General features: G+C 37.4%; 2 protein-coding genes across 4 annotated transcripts in view; one reads left to right on the top strand and one right to left on the bottom strand.

The window, feature by feature from the left end:
* The window catches only part of ZBTB41 (zinc finger and BTB domain containing 41), a 51,073-nt gene extending 37,346 nt beyond the window's left edge, over nucleotides 1-13,727 (bottom strand). The window contains exons 1-5 of one of the 3 annotated variants that reach the window (XM_033850011.2): nucleotides 13,622-13,727; nucleotides 11,770-13,009; nucleotides 10,552-10,596; nucleotides 3,388-3,595; nucleotides 2,589-2,658 (exon numbers count right to left, since the gene is read on the bottom strand). In XM_033850011.2, coding sequence (XP_033705902.1) covers nucleotides 2,589-2,658; nucleotides 3,388-3,595; nucleotides 10,552-10,596; nucleotides 11,770-12,892 — 1,446 coding nt within the window. In that variant the 5' untranslated portion in view covers nucleotides 12,893-13,009; nucleotides 13,622-13,727. Of the gene's footprint in view, nucleotides 1-2,588; nucleotides 2,659-3,387; nucleotides 3,596-10,551; nucleotides 10,597-11,769; nucleotides 13,010-13,418; nucleotides 13,587-13,621 lie in introns of those variants that run through there. The other 2 variants (XM_019920460.3, XM_073800128.1) reach the window with 2 other exon arrangements.
* Nucleotides 13,728-13,731: 4 nt separating this feature from the next.
* Nucleotides 13,732-24,611, top strand: part of CRB1 (crumbs cell polarity complex component 1) — a 267,592-nt gene continuing 256,712 nt past the window's right edge. The window contains exon 1 of the mRNA XM_019920459.3: nucleotides 13,732-14,538. Coding sequence (XP_019776018.1) covers nucleotides 14,454-14,538 — 85 coding nt within the window. The 5' untranslated portion in view covers nucleotides 13,732-14,453. The remainder of the gene's footprint in view (nucleotides 14,539-24,611) is intronic.

Genomic DNA, 24,611 nt, shown 5'->3' with positions numbered 1-24,611 from the left:
TAAACCAGGTATAACACAGCGTGTACTATACACCAGGTATAACACAGCGTGTACTATACGCCAGGTATAACAACATAGCATGTATTATACTCCAGGTACAACAACAGCACAGCATGTACTATATAACAGGCACAATGCTAAGTAATTCATGGATTATTTTACTTAATTCTCACAATAAACCTAAGAGGTAGATATAATTGTTATCATTTTGCAGCTGAGGATGATGAAACTTAGTAAGGAGAAGAAACCATCTTATAAAGATCCAAATAATTAATAATTAACTTCAATTCCTAGAAGCTGAAATCAGAGAAATGGTGAGAATCTTGTCATGTATTGGGTTGGCCAAAAGGTTCGTTTGGTTTTTTGCGTCAGATGGCTCTAGTAGCACTTAGTTGTCTTTAACTTCATTCAAAATAATTTTGTTAACCGCAAAAAAACAAAACAAAACAAAAAATTTTGTTAGATTGTATTGTGACAGCTGTCATATCAGTGTGCATTTTTTTTAAAAAGTATCAAAGTTGGTGAATTTTTGTGTGGCCATTTTAATATTGAAGATGGAAGAAAAAAGCAACATTTTTGGCATATTACGCTTTATTATTTCAAGAAAGGTAAAAACACAGCTGAAACGCAAAGATTTGTGCAGTGTATGGAGAAGGTGTTGTGACTGATCAAACGTGTCAAAAGTAGTTTGTGAAGTTTCGTGCTGGAGATTTCTCGCTGGACGATGCTGCACGTTGGGGTAGACCAGTTGAAGTTGATAGCGATCAAATCGAGACATTCACTAGAACAATCAATGTTATACCACGTGGGAGATAGCCGACATACTCAAAATATCCAAATCAAAGGCTGAAAATCATTTGCACCAGCTTGGTTACGCTAATTGCTTTGATGTTTGGGTTCCACATAAGTTAAGCAAAAAAAACCTTCGACCCTATTTCTGCATGCGATTCTCTACTTAAACATAACAAAAACGTTCTGTTTTTAAAACAAGTTGTGGTGGGTGATGAATAGTGGATACTGTACAATAATGCGGAACAGAAGAGATCATGGGGCAAGTGAAATGAACCACCACCAACCACACCAAAGGCCAGTCTTCATACAAAGAAGGTGATGTTGTGTATATGGTGGGTTTAGAAGCGAGTCCTCTATTATGAGCTCCTTCTGGAAAACCAAACAATTCCAAGTAGTGCTCCCAATTAGACCAACTAAAAGCAGCACTTGATGAAAAGTGTCCAGAATTAGTCAACAGAAAACACATAATCTTCCATCAGGATACCACAAGACCGCATGTTTCTTTGGTGACCAGGCAAAAAACTGTTAGAGCTTGGCTGCGAAGTTCTGATTCATCTGCCGTATTCACCAGACATTGCACCTTCGGATTTCCATTTATTTTGGTCTTTACAAAACTCTTCTAATTGAAAAAATTTCAATTCCCTGGAAGACTGTAAAAGGCACCTGGTACAGTTCTTTGCTTAAAAAGATAAAAAGTTTTGGGAAGATGGAATTATGAAGTTGCCAGAAAAATGGCTGAAGGTAGTGGAACAAAACAATGGATACATTGTTCAATAAAGTTCTTGGTGAAAATGAAAAATGCGTCTTTTATTTTTATTTAAAAACTGAAGGAACTTTTTGGCCAACCCAATATATAAGTTGAAGCCTAGGAGTAAACAAAATGATATCTGATTACTCCTTTAAACAATATTTACCTAAATAATGAAAAAGTACTTTAGGAGTTGCGGTAGAATAAAAATACGTACAAATTCTTTGCTACTCCTATCATTGTAAAATGGAGATTAATTCCACTCCCCTTATATCTTCCTAGGCTGTAGTGCCTTGTGTGACCAACAGAACATGTTAGAAGTGGTGCTCTGAGACTTCCGAGGTGAGGCCATAAGAAGCCTGAGAGCATTTACCTCGGCTTCCTGGAACAAACACACACTCACTCCTGGAGCCCAGCTGCCATGCCAGAAGGCAGTTCAAGTAGCCCCAGGAAAAGCCAGCTGTCCTTGCTGAGCTTCTAGCTGTTGACCAACACCAGGTTTCCAGCCATGTGAGTGAGGCACTTTGGAAGCAGCCCCAAACCAGACCAGATCATACAGACCATCCATCAGCTGAAAACAACTGAGTGACTTCAGCTGACACCATGTAGAACAGAAGAATTGCCTAGCAAAATCCTGCCCCCATTTACATTACTGACCCCCAAAATGATGAGATACAATGAAATGGTAATTCAAGGCCACTAAGTTTTGAGGTGGTTTGATATATAGCAACAGACAACCAGAAATGGAAGGAAAATTCTAACATTTTATATTCTGTGCAACAGTAACATCACAGTTTCAGACAACTGTAAAAACATGGTATAGTGATTACAATAAAAATAAAAACTAGGATTTCTATTTTTCAGGTCCATCATTCAAAAACTAACTCATACCAGGCTTAATTTACAAAAATATTAGGATAACACTGTATAAAAGAGAGATTCTAAAAGTGATATAAGCTAAGTTTATATTACTTTAAAATTTAATTACTTTCCCAAAAGGTCACAATACATTTAATTTGGTTTTCTACAACAAATTAAAATCTCTTACATCACATTTCCAACTTTCACTCTTAGTCTTCTTAATGGAAGTAAATTCTTGTGCATTTTCAGGATGAAATCTATAAGAAAAAAATTAAAAGGCTGTCAGGAAAAGATTATATTAGTTAAGTCAATATTCTATCTAATATGTTGACAGTGATTACAAGAATCAGGCACTGATTCCTTTCTTAAAGAGACAGGCACATTTGAGTACTTCAAGAATACAGGTATCGCTATTATTTTAATATATGAATATGTGTGCTTAAAGTTATGCAGAAATAGTCAAAGTGAAGCATAATCATACTTTACATATATTCAGGAACCTATCTATTCACAGATAATCTTCAATGCCATTCACTTGACTTGTTTTAGTCTGTATTTCAGTAAATTTAATTTCTCAAAGTTAAATATGCAATACTATACTAAATATTCTTTCTCCCACAAATTTGCATACACTAAAGACAAAGTTGAGCATGCAGAATAAGTTTCCTACAGTTCTAAAATCATATAGGTTGAAAACATACTTGCCAAAACCCAAGACAGAAAACCCAGGATAACAAAAATTCTGTATCTTAAACTTCTATAGCATAGACTATAGTTTTTGTTTCAGTATCAAAAAACTTCATCTCAATAGCAATAGTAAAAAATATGAACTAACATTTGCTGTTCTTTTCTTAATAAATTTGTAGTCTAGAAAATGTAAGCAATGAAAAAATTGGAGACAAGCACCCCATAGATGTTTTTAGCTCACTACGTATTTAAATTAGAAGGCACACTAAAGTATATTACGGAAGCAAGATAATACTTGCCTCTTAACATGCTTGGCTAAAGTCTTCTTGCTTGCATGAAGTTTATTACAATAAGGGCACTTGTGCTCCTTCTTATGAAATTCTGTTTCATTACTGTGCTTCTTTCTGTGAACAGTTAGGTTAGACTTTGTCGAATAGCGCTGGTGACAAATATCACACTCAAAGGGCTTCTCACCTGTGTGAACACGTGTGTGGCTCTCATATTTTCCTATAAAAAGACAGAAATTAAAATTAAATTCAGTACATTTACTACATAGTGACTGAAATTTGACAGTGGAATAAAATCTCCTGATTAACAGTTTATTTAGAAGCCATGAATTGAAAGGAATTTTCAGATTTGGCAGACCTTTTAAAAATATTGTAAAAGGAAATATAATATGTTATGTATCTTATATATTTTCATCTCTCTTCACAAAGAAGGTAATCTGGAAAGGGCACTACAAATCTAGTATACCCAGAAAAATTTATACTTCACTACAGTCCATTCCTACAAGACCTCTCCAACTTATAAGACATTAAGACACAAGTAAATCACCTGTACTTGACTGCATGCTTAACACTAAGCTACTAAGGCCAATATATATGGGCAGTATCAAGGGAAGTAAGAAAAGGAAAAAATGAACAGGTATGATGTACAGACATATTAATGTGAGATTTGTATTATATTCTGAATGCATATCTGAGTTCCAAACAAATGTTACAGGTATTTGCAATAGAAAGAATCAAAAAATTTTAACCCTCCTACACTGTTGGGAATGTAAATTGGTGCAGCCACTATGGAAAACAGTATGGAGGTTCCTTAAAAAAAGTAAAAATAGAGTTACCATATGATCCAGAAATCTCACTCCTGGGCATATATCCAGAAAAGACAAAAACTAATTCAAAAAGTTTCATGCACACCAATGTTCACAGCAGCACTATTTACAATAGCCAAGACCTGGAAGCAACCTAAATGTCCACTGACAGATGAATGGATAAAGAAGATGTGGTATATATATATATATATATATATATATATACACACACAATGAAATATTACCCACTCATAAAAATAATGAAATATTGACATTTGCAGCAACATGGATGGACCTAGAGATTATCATAACAAGTGAAGTAAGCCAAAGACTAATATTATTCTCATTTATATGTGGAATCTAAAAAAATACAAATGAACTTATTTACAAACACAAACAGACTCACAGATATAACAAATCTATCATGGAAAAGAATCTAAAAAAAAAAATATATATATATATATATATATATCTGAATAACTTTGCTGCACACTTGAAACTAATGCAATATTATATATCAACTATAGTTCAATAAAAAGATAAAATAAAAAAAATAGAAATTTTAACACAACCTGTCCAAAGAGAAAAGTGACAATAAAAAATGAAATACAAGGATACATTTTGGCTTAAATCTTACCTATATTCCTACTTATACTAAAATTCTTTTACATCATTATTTAGAATATAAATTTCCACATTACAGAGGCAGAACAGCATCATAGGTAGGGGCACAGACCCTGGATCCAGCCACCTGGAAATGAATCCCAATTCTTTAAATTGCAGGCTATGTGACCTTGGACAAGTAACCTTTCTAAGCCTCAAATCTTTCTCATCTGAAAAAATGATAATGGAATAATAGATTTACCTCAGAGGACTGTTGTAATAATACATAAATACACATAAAACATTTATAACTGTGTCAACCCATTATAAGCTATCAATTAATGTTGGCCATTATTATTAACCTGTAATCAAGTTGTGAATGTGCACATCTACTAGCTTAAAATATAAATCTCAATTAAGGATACCTCTGAGTGAAAGGCAACAAAAATAAGAAAAAAATACTATCAATATGAAGAGTAATTTTCAATGAAAAGCTTAGCTTTGCTTTGTCCTAAAAAAGTATAAATTTTTCTTCAGGCTAAAGCTAACATGAAAGTACAGCATTTCATCCATATACTTTTAAAAAATATATAAATCATAAATATATCATGGAGATTACATAAAACCCAAAATATTCAAAGGCCACTAAGGACAAAAGATAATCATAATTATTCATCTACTTAGTAAATACATTCATCAATTTATTACATGTATCTAAATATGATTATATTTAATAAACACAGTATATTATCTAAAAGTTAACTGCACTGCACTTACATAAGCATATTGAGGAAAGGGAACCAAGGTATTTTTTTTAAGGTGGGGGGAAGGATGACAATCATAAGCAAAGTAAAACAAAAGTATGATAAAAATCCAGTAGGTATTTAGGTACTGACCATATGATGATGATCTATGCATCTTTTACATGCATGTAGTCAGGAAACTCAGCCAATGTTTGGGCACCTACTAAATTAGCTGTGTGATCTTAATCAAGCCAGTAATTTAACCTCTGTCTACTTGCGTTATTAACACTTCATGGGGCTGTGGGAAGTAAACAAATTAATATATACGCGACACTTAAAACATCCTAGCACATAGTAAGCATTAGTAACTATTAGTCATCATCATCATTATTATTATTATTATTAGGATTACTGGCCACAGGACGGGCACATAGATCTATCTCAAGTATAAATATGCATACACCTGGTTTATGAATATGTTATAACAGATCAAACTGGAGTTTCAGCTCTCTGAAAATACTGTAAGAACTTGACTTTGTCCCCTGGCCATTGCTAAAAACGCCTAGTATCTCCTCAGTTCTCCCTCTGCCACTGCCGGGGCATGACCGCATTGATACATGTATACACACCGGAGCACCACCGGTTCCCCTGCTGTGGTCAAGGGATCAGAGCTAATATGGGGCTTGCCTGGGGGAGAGGCGTGCTTGTGTGTCCCAAGGCGAAATCTTTCCACAGACATCACAAATAACAGGTAGGTTCTCAAAAACAAGAGTTGAGCTACATTATGGCTTAGATCAGTGTTTCACAAACTAAAAATCATGTGTCAATAAAATCAATTCTGTGGGTTATGATGATTAGCACTGGGGGGAAAAAAGGAACAGAACAAAGCAGAAAATATCAGAGTGCATTCACTCTAGATTCAAGCAATTATTTTGCTTCAGTGCATGTATGAGCACATATATATATATATACATATATATGTATTAGCATAATAATATATGTATTTCTGATCTTGAACCATCCCCCCCAAAAAAGTTGGAAAAGCACTGATTTTTATTACTTTTTGCAGGGTATAACCAGACCAATACTGCTATAACATAACTTCTTTGGGGAAATGTTTTCTGAGTTGATTTTAATCTTTCTCTATTATAATATGGCATGCTTGTATTGGATTCCTTAATATTTGTTACACATCTACTGGATATGAGAAAAGGTACAGAATCCAAATATCAGTATGTACTAATAACCCACAATTCTAATTTGGCAAAGGTAGGGGTCATTTTATGGAATTAAAAAAAAATGTTTTCCTTGATTGTGAAAGTGTTCACATTTTTCATAAACTTGCTTTTTAAATTATGGAAATGAATCAAGAGTACACAGTATGAGTTTAAGTGACTAAGTTACAAGTGATTTTTGGAACAGGACCATTCTTACCTGGGGATTGACTGCTTGCTTAGCACTGACTCTCAGGACTGAAGGCTAACTTATCAACCCCCTACCACTCAAGTCTCCTGATTTTTTACACCCAAGTGAACAGGAAGAGCAACTTAATAAAAATCTTAAATTATAAGAAAACTCTTAACCAAAACTTTTATTTTCTATGAAAATGCCTTTGCTGGAAAGATCAATTAGTAGAATTTTCCGTTTATTTGTAGTCAAGAAATTCTTGCTTGCAAATAAAAATTAAGTTATATGTAGTTGAATATTAAAGCCATCAAGTGGCAGTTAAATTAAAAATCAAAACCACTTTTGATTGTTAAACTTCCATTTGCCTACAGACCAGTAGACTTAACCAAAACACAAAAAGAAACAAATAAAATCATTTAAAAATAAATTCAGCAAAGTCCAAAGAGACCAACGAAAATACATAAATTTGAATAATTCATTATAACATTTAGAACCTCTAAAGTAAAAACACATTTTTGTTATGTTATTAATTCAAATTTAATGCACAGAGGCATTGCAGGACCTGTTATCTGCATGGATTTGAATTTCTGACCAACAGAAGAGACAGAACTTCTGAGGGAACGCTGAACTCCAAAGTCAGATAAATGTTCAAAGAAATCCCATGCTTAAATCAATTGGTAGGGATGTGTGGGGGTTCTCCTCAGCATAAACACAATCTACACATATATCTGTTTATTTTCTTATGGGGTGGGGGGAATTCAATAATAATGTATAAATCAAATGTTCACTTCAAAGTTATCAAATAAAAAAAAAACCCTCAGTATTCTTTCACAGAACACTAAACTATGCCCCACCATTCTTAATCACCAACAGAAAACAAATAATATTAAGAAATTTCATCCACAGCATTTTTCTGACTGAATCCCAGTATGAATTGTGTCCCAAATCAGGACACACAAAATAAAGATATTTTCACATAACAAAACCTGACCCTGTGCTTCACTCCATATGGGTCATGCAAAATTATTATCAGATTTCGTATGGAGGTTTTACAAAGAGAAACATCACCAAATTAGCTCATTATATCTCATATGCCAAATCTTAAATTAACCTTGAATTTATTCATTTGGCATACCCTAAAGAATATTTAACTAAAATATTTAACATTAAAGTAGAGAATTATGCTACTGTCATTACTCTTTTCTATTCAGAACCAAGCAGAATCTGTCAGGATGGTCTACACAGTCACATTTTTTTTTTTTAAGTTTTTAAACATTTTCTACCTCTAGAAAAGATTAAATTTAATCTAAGGAAAGATTTTAGTTCCCAGTAGGAACGACAAAAAAGATAAATTATCCAAATTTTTTCTCTCACCCCCATCTGTCATCTTCTCACCATTTTTGCCTTTTCACCAGCTAGGTTTTCGGTACAAGGGGAAAGGTCAAAGGACTCTTATTTTGCATGAGAATAGGCTGAAAGGAGGACAGCTGGGAGCCTAAGGAAAAAATACAACTGGATCAGTCTGAGCAACTATTAAGCACGTCAAAAAAGATAAAAGATCCAAAGTGCTGGAATCAAATTACTAAACTACATACTGTGGAGCTAAAGGTTCCAGCAGAACATCTCAGAGCTTATTAATTCTCTCTCCTAAACCCACTCTGAGACAGCAAGTTAAAGACTTCTTACAAGTCCAAAGTCAGAGTCAACCTTTCACCTTAGTTCAATTAAACAAGAGCTTACTGAAAACTTATTATCTGAAATAACCTGGGGTATCATGAAGGATACTAATCAAAAGTAACATACAAAACCTTCACGCTCACAATCTAATGATATAGGGAAATAACAATCAAAATTCTAGGTGGAATCCTATGAAAGGATTAAAATCCTATGAAAGGAATGTGGGTGATATGAGGATTACTGGAAAGTAGCCCTTGAACTGTTTTATTTTAAGAATAAAGAGGACTTCTGATAGGGATGATAAAGGAGGACATTTAAGAAACACAGGTCTTCTCCATCTGCATATTCTTTTCACTCTATCCATCACCAGTCCACTGAAGCCTATATTCAGGGCACCTCTGATCTACTCCTGTCCCACATCCAGTTCCCAATGCTGCTCATCTGCCTGGTCCAAGCCTGCAACACCTCCAACTTCCTTCTCATCACTGAAGCCAGAGTATCTTTCTAAAACTCCTATGGCCGTCATTTCCTTTGTCAAAGTTTTCTCAACGTTCTATCACTTATCGGATAAAAACTCCTCTGTACTGCATACAAACCACTCAAAACTTGACCTCTGCTTACTTGCCAATCCTCACCTCTTGTCATTTTCATTATGCCTCCTTGCCCACCCCGAAATCACCCTGCCTTTAGCAATTTCCAGAAACAGCTACCTCCATGTCTTTGCAGCTGTGGTCCTTCTGCCTTGTAAGTTCCTCCCTATTCTTTAGGTCTGAGCTCAAATGCTACCTGCTCCGTGAAATCTTTCCTAATTCCTATAAGCCTCTGTATTTGTCCTGATAAGATGATCTTATTGTAATATAATTGTATTTGTGCATGTACTCATTAACCTCTAAGATTCTTGAGGACAGAGAATATATCATTTCATATTTATTTGGCATAGTAGAGACACTCAAAAACTGCATTAATGATCAATAAGAGAAGCTAGCATTCCCTACACACCTAAATTTCACACGATATTTTAAGTGATTCACAAGGACTATCCCATTTAATCCTCATAGTAACCCCCATGAGAAGGTACCATTAGCATCAGCCCACTCTATCTGTGAGGAAACAAAAGTACACACACAGGTTAAGCAACTCACATAAGACCTGGATTCAAAAATGCAGGCAGTCTGACATCACCACAGCTCATACTTTGTAACCAATATGATAAAATCACAATCTCAATCTCTTGCTTGCTCTCTTTCTCTGTACTGGGGAAAAGCCAGCAAGCCCCAACGAAGCTAAGCAAGAGAGGGGCTCAATAAGAGGGGTATAATGTAAAATACATCCAGGAAGGAGGCTGGAAATAAGCTGACAATGTGCCTTACTGATTCCCACAATTATCTGATTATCTGAACTGAATTTGGTTAAAAAAGCTGCAAAACGCCTTCTTCTTAGTACATTAGGACCTTGACCTTGAGCACTCTTTCCCCAAATAGTGTGCACAGAACTCTACTTTCCTGGGAGTTTCCAAGGAAAACTCCAAAAGTGTCTAGTGGTAAAATTATTTGAGGAAATGCCAGGTTAAGTAAAATGAACGGGTTTCTTTACTAAAGAATTTGAGAGCATTAATACAGATAGATGAGTATAGTTATCCCTGTCTTACCTGAACACAGAACCCCTTGCTCATAACATATCTCACGGGCCTAGTTAGTGTTCGATAGGACAGTTTGAGGTCTACAATGCCATTTGCAAACTGACCCCTGCCCACACACCTCAAGTCAAATTAGGTCAAATTAAGGTGTAATACAGGAAGCATGTGCTAAGAATACAAAGTCTAAAAAAGAGACTCAACTTGAAAGATGAAATGTTGTCAGGTATCTCAATACAAAAATGTTGTTCTCGTCTCTATACCCCTCACAGCATCTGTTCACAGCTCTTCAAGGGCATTTACCAACCTGAGTTTAACACGCTACTTGTATCCGCACACTTTTCCAACTGACCTACTCAAAAAAAGTTGTTTTATTCATTTGTATAGAAACTTAAACACAGTAAAAATAACAATAAATAATTATTAAATTGGATTGTCAAAAGCATTCTGATTTAGAAAAAAATATTCAAAGGCATAAGAAAAAGCAAAAAGAGGTTACCACTGCTATGCCATAGTTTATACTATCGAATATTTTGAGAGCAAATAATTACCAATGCCTATGTAAATGCAAATGTAACCAATTTCCACCTATGCCAATAACAAGTAACTCAACACTCCAAGACACACTGGGATATATTAAACTGTATAAGTAATTTTACAAGGTCAAATTACGCTTATCTCTTCTTTTTATCATTCTATGCAGTTGAACATATTTCCCAATTTCATAACTTTGATTTATATGTAAATAGCTGAACTGCTGCAATTTAAAATTTCACATTAGAAAGTCCATATAAGACACCTCCAAAAATTATTTTACTAGCAAATATTAGATCTCTTGAAAGTAAATATTCACTGATAAAATTTTAACTTAAGGTTAGAGACATTTCCTATATAGGCTTTTTTAATAAAGAAAAAGTTGATATATTCATTATTATAATAACCCAAGAATACTATTAGGATACTTCCTGAAGTCTCTGTCTACAGAATGAAATTACATTTAGCACAGTTTTATTCCTAACTATGTATTAGAATAATCTGAAACATCCCAATTCTAAACAGTACTGGATACTGGAAAAGTGACTGTATTTATGACTCACATTATTACCATGCTCAAGGGGAAATAGTATACAAATTATTAAATTACATCTAACATAACCTAACTCAATTTTCTATAATGACTCAAAAATATCAGTTACCTATGAAATTAAATTAGCATATAAATCAAAGCTCTACATTCGTAATTATTGATACTCTGGAATTTTTCACACTAAATACAGGAACTAATGATCTGTCACCTACTGCCACGACATGAGGAAGAGAAAATAAAGGGTAATATAAATACTTAATTCCTGAATCACAACAAACCCATAATAACAGGATAAAATATGTATCAAAAATCAAATATCCTCCCTACTTAAGTTTTCTTTTTAAAAGTTACTTTCAAAGTTTAGCTTCCAACTATCACCTTTAAAATACCCATGAAAAGTAAGTTATGAGAGACAGGAAACAAGCTTTCTTTTCTTACCTATGCGGTCAAACGTCTTATCGCATTTGGGACATTGCAATATTTTTTTGTTACTGTTCTGAATGACTACAGGGGTTAATCCCTCATGAATGCTTCCGACAGAATCACCAGCCTCAGCCTCCTCTTCTGCATCATTGGGATCCTTTTCACTGTGCTCTTCAATGTCAGAGTATTCATCTGACATTTCCTCCTCTAGCTCATCCTCTTCAGCATTACATTCACTGCCGGGATCCTCAGAATCATTTCTATCTGACTTTTCCTTATCAAAACTGTCTTGATTCAAATTGTCTGACCCATCACCACTTTCTTGTTCATCATCACTAGTGTCATCAAACTTAACAGGGCACTTCCGATTCCGTTTTGATCTCCTTGTGGAAAAACTTCTCTCCAGCATTTTTAACCCATGCTTTTTCCCTAATAAAAGGGATCTATGGGTTTTCGCCAAATGATTCTCTAAAGACTTCTTATAACAAAAATGTCTACTACAGAATTTACACTGATGATTACTCGACAGTCTTCCAGTTAACTCACTTAGTGTTTCTTCTGGTGACGATTTTTCAGTTAGCTCAGACTGAAAAGTGGCAACATTTTCGTTATTTAGCAGCTTAACTGCATCTATAATATCCAGGAATTTTGCAGCCTCTAAAACAAGTGGGATTTCATATTTGTACACAAAAAATTCTGATGTGTAAAGAAATTCAAGCAAATGCTGAAAAACGGAGTGAGTTACGTGATCCAGGGTGACAACATCCGTGCTTGGATTTTTGCTCAAACACGCATGAAAATAACTACTGCCAACAGCAACGACGACTTTGTGCGCGCTAAATTCTTTTCCTTCTACTATGATAAGTAAGTCACAGAAAGATGGCTGCTTCTGCCTATCATCATTTAAATACTTCAGCAAGTTCTTATTGTACTGCAAAGAACTCAGAAGTTTTCTCTGATCCGGAGAGGGAGGAAGTTCCTGGTAACAGCGAAGAGCTTCGGGAGCTGGTCTTTCCGTGGAATGAGTGTAGGTTACTTGCTCACACTCCACTGCAACATTTCCTTCCGAAGAATCTTTACGGTAGCCTAGATGGATCTTCTCGTCAAGATGTGAAGTAACCTTTCTCCTTTTCTTCATTGCAGTACAACGGTATCAGAACAAGAAACTTCATAAGTGTCTTGAGGGATTTATAAAGGAAAACTAGATTGTCTTGGATCACAGCTTCTGGAGGGGCGTGCCCGAGGGTTGCATGGTCTGCGAAAAGAGTTATGAACCATGAAAAATAACTGCATGGCCAAGCGATCCTAAATCCTTCGCGGCATTGTAAACAAATCCTTCCTAAACGAAAACTAAATTATGATAAAGTCACCGCTTCCACTCATTTGTGGCTGAGATTTTAGGGCGGAGAACAAGGAGGGCCGGGTTAGAAAACACAGCCAACAAAAGAATTTTAAAGGAGGCAGAGCACACCTTGCAGGCCCGATTCCCGAACCGGGTAGGGGAAAGTGGGGCAGAAGGGGAGGCTCCGCGGAGCGCGCCGTGGGTGCAGGTCGAGGCGGCCACCTTCGCGGTGCAGGGGCGCCGGGACAGTGACAACCAGGCCGTCGCGGCCGCGGAACCCACGTCCCCCATTAATACGCTTCCCAGGGGCGGCTAGGCGCACCTCCTCGGGGCCGGCGAGCGTCCAAATGCTGGAGGCGCCCGGCGGGACGGCCCCGGGAGGCGCGGAGAGGAGAGCGGGTCACCCGGGGGACGGCCGCCGGAGCAGAGCCTCCTCAGGCCCCGCCGGGTGGAGATCGCGCCGCCGAGGGCGCCCCCGCCGCCCGCCAACCCGCTCCCCGCGCAGACGCCCCGCGCGTCCATTACCGGGAACCCAGGGCTACCCGTTGGCTCCCGGCCGCTGAGCTCCACTCCGGGCGCGCTCGCTCTGGCGCCGACCCACTTCCGGGTTCAGCCCCCGGCCCCGCCCGCCCTTCCCCTCTTGACGCCCTGCAGCCGCCGCCACAGCCACCGAGCACGTCAACCGCGCGCGCAGCCTCTCGGCCGCCAGACACCCCAGCGCGCGACCCTGCGCCGGCAATGCGCATGTGCGCGCACCCTCCCTACGCATGCTCCGTGAGGCCCCCCGCCACGCTCGCGGCGACCCCAGCGACTTCAGGAGTCCGTTAGTCCGGGTTTTCGCGGCAGTCCGGTGGCCGCTGTGACTGAGCCAGTCGGGGTCTCGCCGGCAGCCAGGCGGGGACCGGCGGAGGGGAAGATGAGGCGGAGTTTCGTAGGGGTGGGCGGAGGCAGCATGCCGCGAGCGGACCGCGTCCTCATGGCTTGTGGCCGGTTGCGGCAGCCCCTCAGCGGAGGGCGAAGCCGTCTCCACAAACGCTGCCCTGCGTCTGAAGAACCCAGCCGGACGCAGCTAACGCAGTTGCACCTAGAATTCATTTTTAACTTTTTATTGTCCACAGAAAACACTGAAAAATGTACATACAAGTATACAGCTGGCAGGACAGGAAAGAAAGCCGAAACAAAAAGAAAAGAAAAAGGTCCACAAGGATAACTTTTGGAGCCAAGATTGTGCGTTTCTAACACAGTCGCAGGTGGTGCTGGTATTGCTGCTCTGAGGACCACATGTTTAGTAGCGAGGTCCTAGGCTTGTGACTTTACAGACACGAGGAAAATAAGGCAGAGGCTGAAGCCAAATAGGATGGGTGACCAGGTTGGTGAACCCATGTCCGAGTCCCCTGTGGATGGAAGAGTTACAGAAAAGTTATCGCTGACACTTGTTAACGGTAAGGCAAACTTTATTCAGGGCGTCTACTACAGTGGGGTTTTGTACTAGGTCAGAGAGATTGGGCGCAATTCCAGACAAGGGAAGGTGGGAATTTGTAGCCCAGGAGCCGGCTGGGCGTGGCTGGCATGTCCGTGAACAGAAAACGGCTAAGAGAAAACAAGAGGGGTAAGGGGGGCGGAGTGGGGGCCGGATTCTGGCTAAACTGACCTGACAAGGGTTCTTGCGGGAGGCAGGTGGGATGATCAGACAGGGCTCGAGGAGGAGGAGGAACCAGATGTCAGATATTAAGGGTGGGAGATTCTGGCTAAACTGAGGAATGCAGGAACCTTGCTAAAACTGAGGAATGCATAGACAAATAACAGAAGTTCAAAAGTCAGAGGAGCCTAATTGAGAAAGGAGTTTAGGGCCACCTGATTAAAGTTTGGTGAAGGAGAGAATCTTTGTTAGACCTAATCCAATCAGTTGAACGTCTTTACCGAGGAAGCTATTCGCCTCGAGAGCATAGAAACTCAGCCTGATTCCCTGAAGTATTTGGACTTAAGGCTGGAACAGCAATTCTTACCCGAGTTTCCAGCCTGCAGTCCTGCCCTATGGATTTTAGACTTATAAGCCCTCAGAATCAATCATGCAAGCCAGTTCCTTAGAATATCTGTCTATCCTCTATCTATCTATCCAGATAGATAGAACCAAACAAATGTTGGTTCTGTTTCTCTGGAGAACCCTCGCTCATACACCAGCAATGAACAGGAAGAAAATAAAATTGAAAAAATCATGCCTTTATGTTTTCCTCGATCGTATAGCACCAACATCCATGTCCCTAAGGTGTCAGAGGTCTTTGTCAGAGGAAGTAGCAGTGGGGCGGGGGGGCCGAAAAGGAAAGCGCAGGGGCAGAAAGCCAAGACAGAAAGGAAATCTACACTCTTCAGAATCTCTTTCCTGTGTCTTCCTTTTGCTGATCTGTCATGGTCTTAATTCAGCATCCTTTAGCAGGCTGTTTCACAAATTTATTTCTGAAAATGAAAATGTTTTTCTTCATTTATTTGTTGAATATCCATTAAACAACCACTCTGTACCAGGCATGTAACATTTTAAATAAACTTAGTCATAAAAGATGTTACTTGATGGCATCAGAGGTATAAAATACCTGGGAATGAATCTCATGAGTTATGTTCAAGACCTCTACACACAATTCTCTACAACAGGGCTGACAAAATTTTCTGTAAAGGACCAGATATGAAATATTTTAGGTTTGTGAGCTACGGGTAGTATCTTTTCCATTTTATTCTTCATTTTTATGACAACCCTTTAAAATGTAAAAATTATTCTTATCTCATGGACCATACAAAAAACAAGCCATGAGCTGATTTTGGCCTGTGGGCCATTGTTTTCTGAGAACTCCCCCTAAAACCCAACTCAGGGAAATTAAAGAAAACATTGAAGAAATATGTCATATTCATAGATTGGAAGAATCAATATTGTAAAGATGTCAGTTGTCCTCAAATTGATCTGTAGATTTAAAGACATCAATGTATTGGACTTAATCAGTATTAAAAACTTCTGTTTTTCAAAACCAATTAGGAAAATCAAAAGGCAAGCCAAAGATTAGGAGAAGATATTTGAGAAACATATGCCCCCAAAATAAAACGGACTCTTGCAACTAATGAGAAGGAAAAAAATATGTAAAATGAGCAAAATATTAGAACAGACATTTCATGAAAGAAGTACATGAAAGATCTTATCTTTAAATTGCATCTTAAAGGAGATGCTAATTAAAACCACACTGAGATACATCCCTGAGCATAACTAAACTTATAAAGACTGACAGTGTCAAGTGTTGATAAAGATGCAGATCAACTGGAAATCTCATTCACTTCTTTTTTTTTTTAATTTTTATTTATTTATTTATTATTGGCTGCTTTGGGTCTTTGTTGCTGCACGCGGGCTTTCTCTAGTTGCGGCGAGCGGGGGCTACTCTTCGTTGCGGTGTGCCAGCTTCTCATTGCGGTGGCTTCTCTTGTTGTGGAGCATGGACTCTAGGTGCTCAAGCTCCAGTAATTGTGGCACACGGACTTCAGGAGTTGTGGCATGCAGGCTCAGTAGTTGTGGCTCGCAGGCTCTAGAGCGCAGGCTCAGTAGGTGTGGTGCACGGGCTTAGTTGCTCCGCGGCATGTGAGATCTTCCCGGACCAGGGATCGAACCTGTGTCCTCTGCATTGGCAGGCGGATTCTTAACCATCACGCCACCAGGGAAGTCCCTCATTCACTTCTTATTGGAATACAAGCACTTTAGAAAATAGTTGAGCAATTTCATAAAATTACACATATACAAGCTAGCCATTCCATTTTTTTAATAATAAATTATTTATTTATTTTTGGCTGTGTTGGGTCTTCGTTGCTGTGCGCAGCTTTCGCTAGTTGCGGCGAGCGGGGGCTACTCTTTGTTGTGGTGCGTGGGCTTCTTATTGCATTGGCTTGTTGCAGAGCACGGGCTCTAGGCATGTGGGCTTCAGTAGTTGTGGCATGCGGGCTCGGTAGCTGTGGCTCGTGGACTCTAGAGCGCAGGCTCAGTAGCTGTGGCGCTCAGGCTTAGTTGCTCCGTGGCATGTGGGATCTTCCCGGACAAGAGCACAAACCCGTGTCCCCTGCATTGGCAGGCAGATTCTTAACCACTGCACCACCAGGGAAGCCGTAGCCATTCCGTCATTATTCAAGAGAAACCAAAGCATTATATCCACACAGTCTTATATACAAAATTTTATAGCAGCTTTCCTTGTGATAGCCCAAAATTGGGATCAACCTAAATGTCCAACAACAGGTGAATGGAAAAACAAATATATAGAATACTATTACTTAACAATAAGAAGGAACAAACTAATGCCAAAGGCAACAACATAGATGAGTCTCAAAATAACTTGAATAAAAAACAAAATGAGTATATTCTACATGATTCCATTTATCAAATGTCTAGAAACTGCAGATTAAAATGACAGTTTGTTGCTTAGTCACAATGGGTGGCATCAGAGTTTGTGATAAATTAAAAAAGGGCACAAGAAAATTTTAATTATTTTGATTGTAGTGATGGTTTCACTAGTGTATACATATATCATAACTGATCAAATTATTTACTTGAAATGCATGCAGAATATTGCATGACAGTCAATCTTAAAGTCATAAAAAAAAGAATGTCACACAGACACTTGAACAGGGACATACAATGAAACAATAGAAAAATCGAAATTCCAGAGCTTCAAATTCACAGGTTAATTTACTATATAAAAAGGTAAAATTTCAAGTCTGTGACATAAAGATAGAATATCCAATAAATGAAGATAGATAAAGAGGTGGCATCAGAAATAAAAGTAAGTTGTATATAACCTCAGTGAATCAAGATAAATCCCAAATGGATCAAAAATTTAAATGTAAAAACTGAAACCATAAAAGAACTATAACAAAACACAAACTTCTAAATAACAGTAAAATGGTGAAGGTCTCTCTCACCACGAATCAAAATTCAGAAGCAATTAGGGAAACAAATTGTTAAATCAACCATATAAACTTAAAAATTTTTTTGCATGGAGGAATTCCAGTATCAGCAATGGTGAATTAAGTAGCTGGAACCAACTCTGCTGTGAACAGCTAGGACAAAATGTTTTTTTAACAAAAGCTACTGTTTTGGATGCATGGCATAGCTACCAGCGTTATGTGTGAGGAATTGTGAGGGCCTGGTCTGCAAGAAAAAGAGGCTCAAAGAGGTGATCTGGCTTTGGGAGGCGGGGGCTTCTCCCTAAAGGCAGTTACTGACTGGAAAGAAGCAACTGAGAGGCTGATAAAATGATTAGATCCTTGACAGACTCATGAGGCAGGGAGACAAACATTGAAATTTAAGGACCCGGAGAAAGGAAGGGCCCTAATAAACACCCTGTGTTTTCAGCTGGGACTCTGAAAGGCCTAACCTATGAGTAAGAACGTACTAGAAATAGACCACCCATCACAGCGCTGAAGCCCTTACATTTTTACTCCTTTGAGAAAGACAATCAGGAATTGCTTCTTCTCTTAGTCTCTCTGCCTGCCAGGAGCAAAACCAAATGCTGTCTTGATTAAGGTGATGTCATCCAGACTCTTAACTTGTTAATTTTTAATATAAAATAGCCAGCATTGAATCAAACACCCACACACACAGAGGATATTTCCAAAAAAGTAAAAGACAGACAAAACAGATCCAGAGGAGATCAAGAAAATGAAGTTATTGGACCAATACAACAACAAATAAACTATGAGTAATATGTTCAAGGAATTGACAGAATATTGAAAATGGAAATGAAATAGAAATTCTAGAACAGGAAAATATGATAGGTGAAATTAAAAAGAATGGATGTGTGTAAACTAAGATTAGAAAGAGCTGAAGAGAAACTATTGAACTAAAAGATAAATCAGAAGAAATATCCAAAATAAAACACAGAAAGCAGGTATGGGTAATACAGAAAAGAGGAAAAAGAAATATGTAGAACACATAAAACACCAAGCACAAATCTTAATAGAACTGCAGCAGCAGGAGAGGAGAATGACAATGAGGAAGAGGCAGTATTTTAAAAGACAATAGCTGAGAATTTCCCATCGATGAGAGACATCAAGCCAGAGATTCAAGAAATACTAGGAACTCCAAAAGCAGGATGAGTTCAAAGAAAAGTAAAATTGGGCATGTCATAGTAAAACTGCTGAAAATTGGAGATAGGAAAAAATTTTTAAAAGCATGCATAGGGAAAAAAAGTATTGGCATTAGAGGAGCAAAATTAGACCAAGAGCTGACTACCCAATGGAAGCCTAGGAGGCCAAAAGACATCTTAATGATATCTTAATGACGCTCAAAAAAGGTAACTGCTGAGCTAGAACAAATCCTTCAAATGAGAGCAAGATAAAAAGTAGTTGAAATAAGCCAATCTTGAGAGAATTCACTAACTACAGACTCAGAGTTCCAGAAATACCAAATGGAGACTTTTAGGCAAAGGGAAAAATCACAGATGGAAGCAGTGTAGTGAAGGAAAGAGTAAAGAATAACATGAATAAATGCAAATTGACTGTGAAAATAATAATAAAATGACTGTGGGATTAACAAAATAATAACATAAAACACAAGATATATTGAATTAAGAATTTCTAAGGTCCTGTGCTGTCCAGCATGTGTTAAAAGTTCTAATTTATATATAACTTTATTAACTCAAGGATGTTTGTTACAACCTCTGGAGTAACTACTAAAATCAAAATTAAACAAATGTTTAATAAATAGGCTCATAGAGGTGGGGAAATTGAACACTGAAGAATCAAGATGAAGAAAAGAAAGTAGAGAAAAAGAAACAGCATTTGAAACAAATAGAAAAATATAATAAGATGGTAGATTTAAAACCAAATGTAATAATTAATTACTTAACTGTAAATTGACCAAACTATTCCATTAAAAGGACAGTCATTGATAGACTGAATGAAAAAAAAGACAAAAACTTGCTACTACAGACTTGATTACTACAAAAACTTGATTATTACAGACAAAACAAAGTTAAAAGGACATGTTTGGAAAATGATACACTATGCAAATACTAACCAAAGGTAGGTTGATGTGTGTATATTAATATCAGACAAAGTAGACTTTAACATAAATGAGTTATTTGAGATAGGACATATCATAATAATATAATTTGCAATCCATGCAGAAGATATAACAATTTCAAACATGTATGCCTGTACTAAATTATCTACATATTTTATAATATATACTTATGAATTTCTATCTATCCATGTGTATACATATTATGTACTATTTTATTTACTTATATAAAAAGATAAGTATACTATTCCATAATATTTTATATACTAATTATATATATAACATTATTATATATACATATTAGTACCAAAAAAGATAACTTGAAAACCCCAAATGTTTGGAAATTCATTAATACATGGGTAGCCCATAGGTAAATAGCCCAAAGAAAAAGAAAATAATCTCAATAAAATTTAGAAAATATTTTGAACTGAATAATAATAAAAATATATCAAAACAAATGTGACAGCTAAAATCATGTTTAGAGGGCAATTTTAACTTTAAATGCTCACACTAGAAGAAAAAGTGAAAATCCTTGACCTATGCATTCATTTTAAGAAATCAGCACACACACACACACACACACACACACACACACACACACACACACACACACACACACACACACACACACACACACCAAATTCCAAAGAGGTTATAAGGCTGGAAACAACAAAGAACAGATATCAATGAAATGGAAACAGTCACTTAAAAGAGAGGGTCAACAGTATCAAAGTTTTCTTTTGTTGTAAAAAAAAAAAAAACAATTTATCATTGATAAGGAACTCTTACCTTCCTGTGTGCCATTTATTAAGTTATTGTCTTAACTTCAAGTCCACCCTTCAAAATTCTGCATTGTGATGCTGGGCTGGAATTCAGTTTTGCAGGCTGGCTACTTGTTAGTTTCTGCAAGGAACAATAGAGATTTTTAAAAAGTAAGAAAAACATGGTTGCAAAGTGACATTCAAGCAAGTGACATTTTCACTCAGGAAAGTGAAAAGACAACCTGAAAATGGGAGAAAGTATTTGCATATAATAAATTTGATGAGGTTCTAGTATCCAGAATATATTTTAAAATCTTATGAGTAAAAAAAAATAAAACAAAATAACCCAGTTTTTAAAATGGACATTGGATTTGAATAGACATTTCTCCCGAGAAGATATATGAAGGCCAATAAACACATGAAAAGTTGCTCAACATCATAGTCAGTATAGAAATGCAAATCAAAACCACAAGTACATACCTACCACTTCACACCAACTAGGATGGTCATAATTAAAAAGATAACAAGCATTGGCAAGGCTGTGGAAGTTGGAATCCTCATACACTGCTGGTGGAAACATAAAATGGGGCACCCACTTTGGAAAATATTTTGTCAGTTTCTCAAAAAGTTAAGCACACGGGTTACCATATGACCCAGCAGTTCCACTTCTAGGTATATACCCAAGAGAACTGAAAACATATGTTCACACAAAAACTTGTAAACAGATGTTTATGGCAGTATTATTCATTTTAACCAAAAGGTGGAAAAAACCCAAATGTCCATCAGCTGATGAACAAATAAACAAAATCTGGTATATTCATACAATTTAATATTATTCTGCCATGAAAGGGATTAAAGTACTGATACATACTACAACATGGATGAATCTTGAAAAACTGTGCTAAGTGAAAGATGTGAAACATAAATGACCACATATTGTGTGATTCCAGTTATATAAAATGGATAGTGAAATTCACAAAGACATAAAGTAGATTAGTAGTTGTAAGGGTCTATAGAAAAAGGGAGTAGGGGAATGAGTGCTGACGGGTACAGGTTTCTTTTGGGGTAATGAAACTGTTCTAAAATTAGATTGTGGTAATAGTTGTACAACTTTGTGGATACACTAAAAACCACTGAATTGTATGCTTTAAAAGGGTAAACTCTGGGACTTCCCTGGTGGTGCAGTGGTTAAGAATCTGCCTGCTGATGCAGGGGACACGGGTTCGAGCCCTAGTCTGGGAAGATCCCACATGCCGCGGAGCAACTAAGCCTGTGCACCACAACTACTGAGCCTGCGCTCTAGAGCCCGCGAGCCACAACTACTGAGCCCGCGTGCCACAGCTACTGAGCCAGCATGCCCTAGAGCCCGTGCTCCACAACAAGAGAAGCCACAACTAGAGAAAGCCCGCACGCAGCAACAGAGACCAAAGCAGCCAAAAGTAAAATTAAATAAAAAAAAAAACCTAAAAAACAAAATTAAACAAAGGGTAGACTTTATATTATATGAATTATATATATATATATATATGTAGTGACTGCCCCATTGTGTGTACCCAACAGCAATGTATGAGGATTGTGAATTCCAGTTTCTCCACATCCTTGCCTTATTGTCTTGTCTTTTTTTTAATCACAGCCATCTTAATGGAAGTGAAGTGGTGGCTCAATGTAGTTTTTTTTTTTTTTTAACATCTTTATTGGAGTATAATTGCTTTACAATGGTGTGTTAGTTTCTGCTTTATAACAAAGTGAATCAGCTATACATATACATATATCCCCATATCGCTTCCTTCTTGCGTCTCCCTCCCTCCCACCCTCCCTATCCCATTCCTCTAGGTGGTCACAAAGCACTGAGCTGATCACTCAATAAAAATGATATATTCATTTTTGTAACTGTAATAGCATAGAAGATGCTTACATAATAATTTTTATGTGTAAAAGAGTACTTTTTGTTCATATGGTATGGTCACATGTATAAAAAAGTTATACTGAGTAAAGATTGGAAAACGTTGCACCAAAATATTAATAGGAAGTCTCTCTAGGTTGTGGGGTGACATAAGATTTTCTTTTCTTCAATTTTTTAAAAAAAGTTTCAACTTTTCTATTATAAACATGTATTTTTATAATGAGAAAAAAATATATATTTTTAAAGTACCATAAAGAAAAGATGTCAGGGGCTTCCCTGGTGGCGCAGTGGTTGAGAGTCCGCCTGCCGATGCAGGGGACACGGGTTTGTGCCCCGGTCCGGGAAGATCCCACGTGCCGCGGAGTGGCTAGGCCCGTGAGCCGTGGCCGCTGAGCCTGCGCGTCCGGAGCGGAGCCTGTGCTCCGCAACGGGAGAGACTACAACAGTGAGAGGCCCGCGTACCGCAAAAAAAAAAAAAAAGTGGAGTAAATAAAGAACTTTGAAGAAGTAGAAATTAAACCTAAAACCAGCAACATTAAAACATTGAATTAGGTTGTGGAAGGTATTCAAGAAGGGTGAGAACAAATCTTAACTTGACAGCTCAATGCCTAGGCTGGTTCCAGAAGGGTTTCTGATAAGAGACAAGACCAAAGGAGCAGAGGGGAAACAGAGGGTGTCAGAATTTGACCCTGGGCTGTCAGAGCTTCAGGTAACAAAGATAAAAATTGTGTTTGCTTTCTTTTGTTAGAAAGCTTTAAGTTGATTTGTCAAGTACAGCAGATGTTTGTTTGGCAAAGGGGCAGCATGGAGAGAAAATTGTATTTCTTAGTATGACCATCTGCAAGGAAGAGGTTTGGAAATCCTCTAATGAGCGTGCTAGGATAGAAGGCACTCAAGTTGGATTATCAGGCTTTCATTTTGCCTGGTGTGTATGGTGTGTAAGGCAAGGCTAGAGAAGAATTGGGAAAATAGAGGGGATTTTTGAGGTCAGATTGAGCGGAGAGAGGAAAGCAAAGAAGGGAGGAATTTCAAGGAGAGATGACAGCTAAGAAAAGAACCTCAGTTTTAGGTGGTACCTGCTCCTGATTTTGATAGTGTGGTGTTGATTCATGAGAAGCAGAAGAAGATTGAGCAAGGGTTCAGTAACCATAGGATTAGTATAGAATATTGTGGAATGAGTTCAGTTTTGGAGTCAAACTGATCTGTGTTCAAAACATACCTCTTACATCCTGTTGGTGGCAGCTTGTATGCTTCTCAGACTATAGTGAAAAACATAGAGACGTGCTTAGCCTTTCAGTTCTTTCTGAAAAATAATAATTTGACAAGCAGTAATTCATATTTTTCCAATTGAAAAAATCATATACATTTTAAAGAAGAATGAAACACTTGCCTGATGATGTGGTATAATATATCTAAACTATTTCTACATGAAATACAGAGTAAAGGATATTCTTTTAGAAAATATTCAATTTATGCCTGTGCATGTCCAATTTTATCTTTTACTTTTTCTTTTTAATTTTTTCATTTAAAGCTCTTTTACTTTCCCAGCATTTAATGGCCTGTTTACACAGTAGATTCTGAAACTCAGAGCAACTCTCTGGAGACCCAGAGGAAATGAATAGTGGTAGATATACATTAGTGCAGGTTATAAAACATAATTACATTAAAATTTTTAGGTGAAAGCACATTTTAATGCATTAAACCTGCATTGCAGAAGCATACTAAGTTTTTATGGATAAATTTTTTTCCCACTGGAGGGTGCAATTCATCAGTGTATCAAGATTTCTACAGTTCCTTTAATGAATATAC

The sequence above is a fragment of the Tursiops truncatus genome, chromosome 1, assembly GCF_011762595.2.
Source record: "Tursiops truncatus isolate mTurTru1 chromosome 1, mTurTru1.mat.Y, whole genome shotgun sequence".
Lineage (NCBI taxonomy): Eukaryota > Metazoa > Chordata > Mammalia > Artiodactyla > Delphinidae > Tursiops > Tursiops truncatus.
The sequence above is the reverse complement of the archived record's forward strand: the minus strand, read 5'-3'. Positions and strand labels throughout refer to the sequence as shown.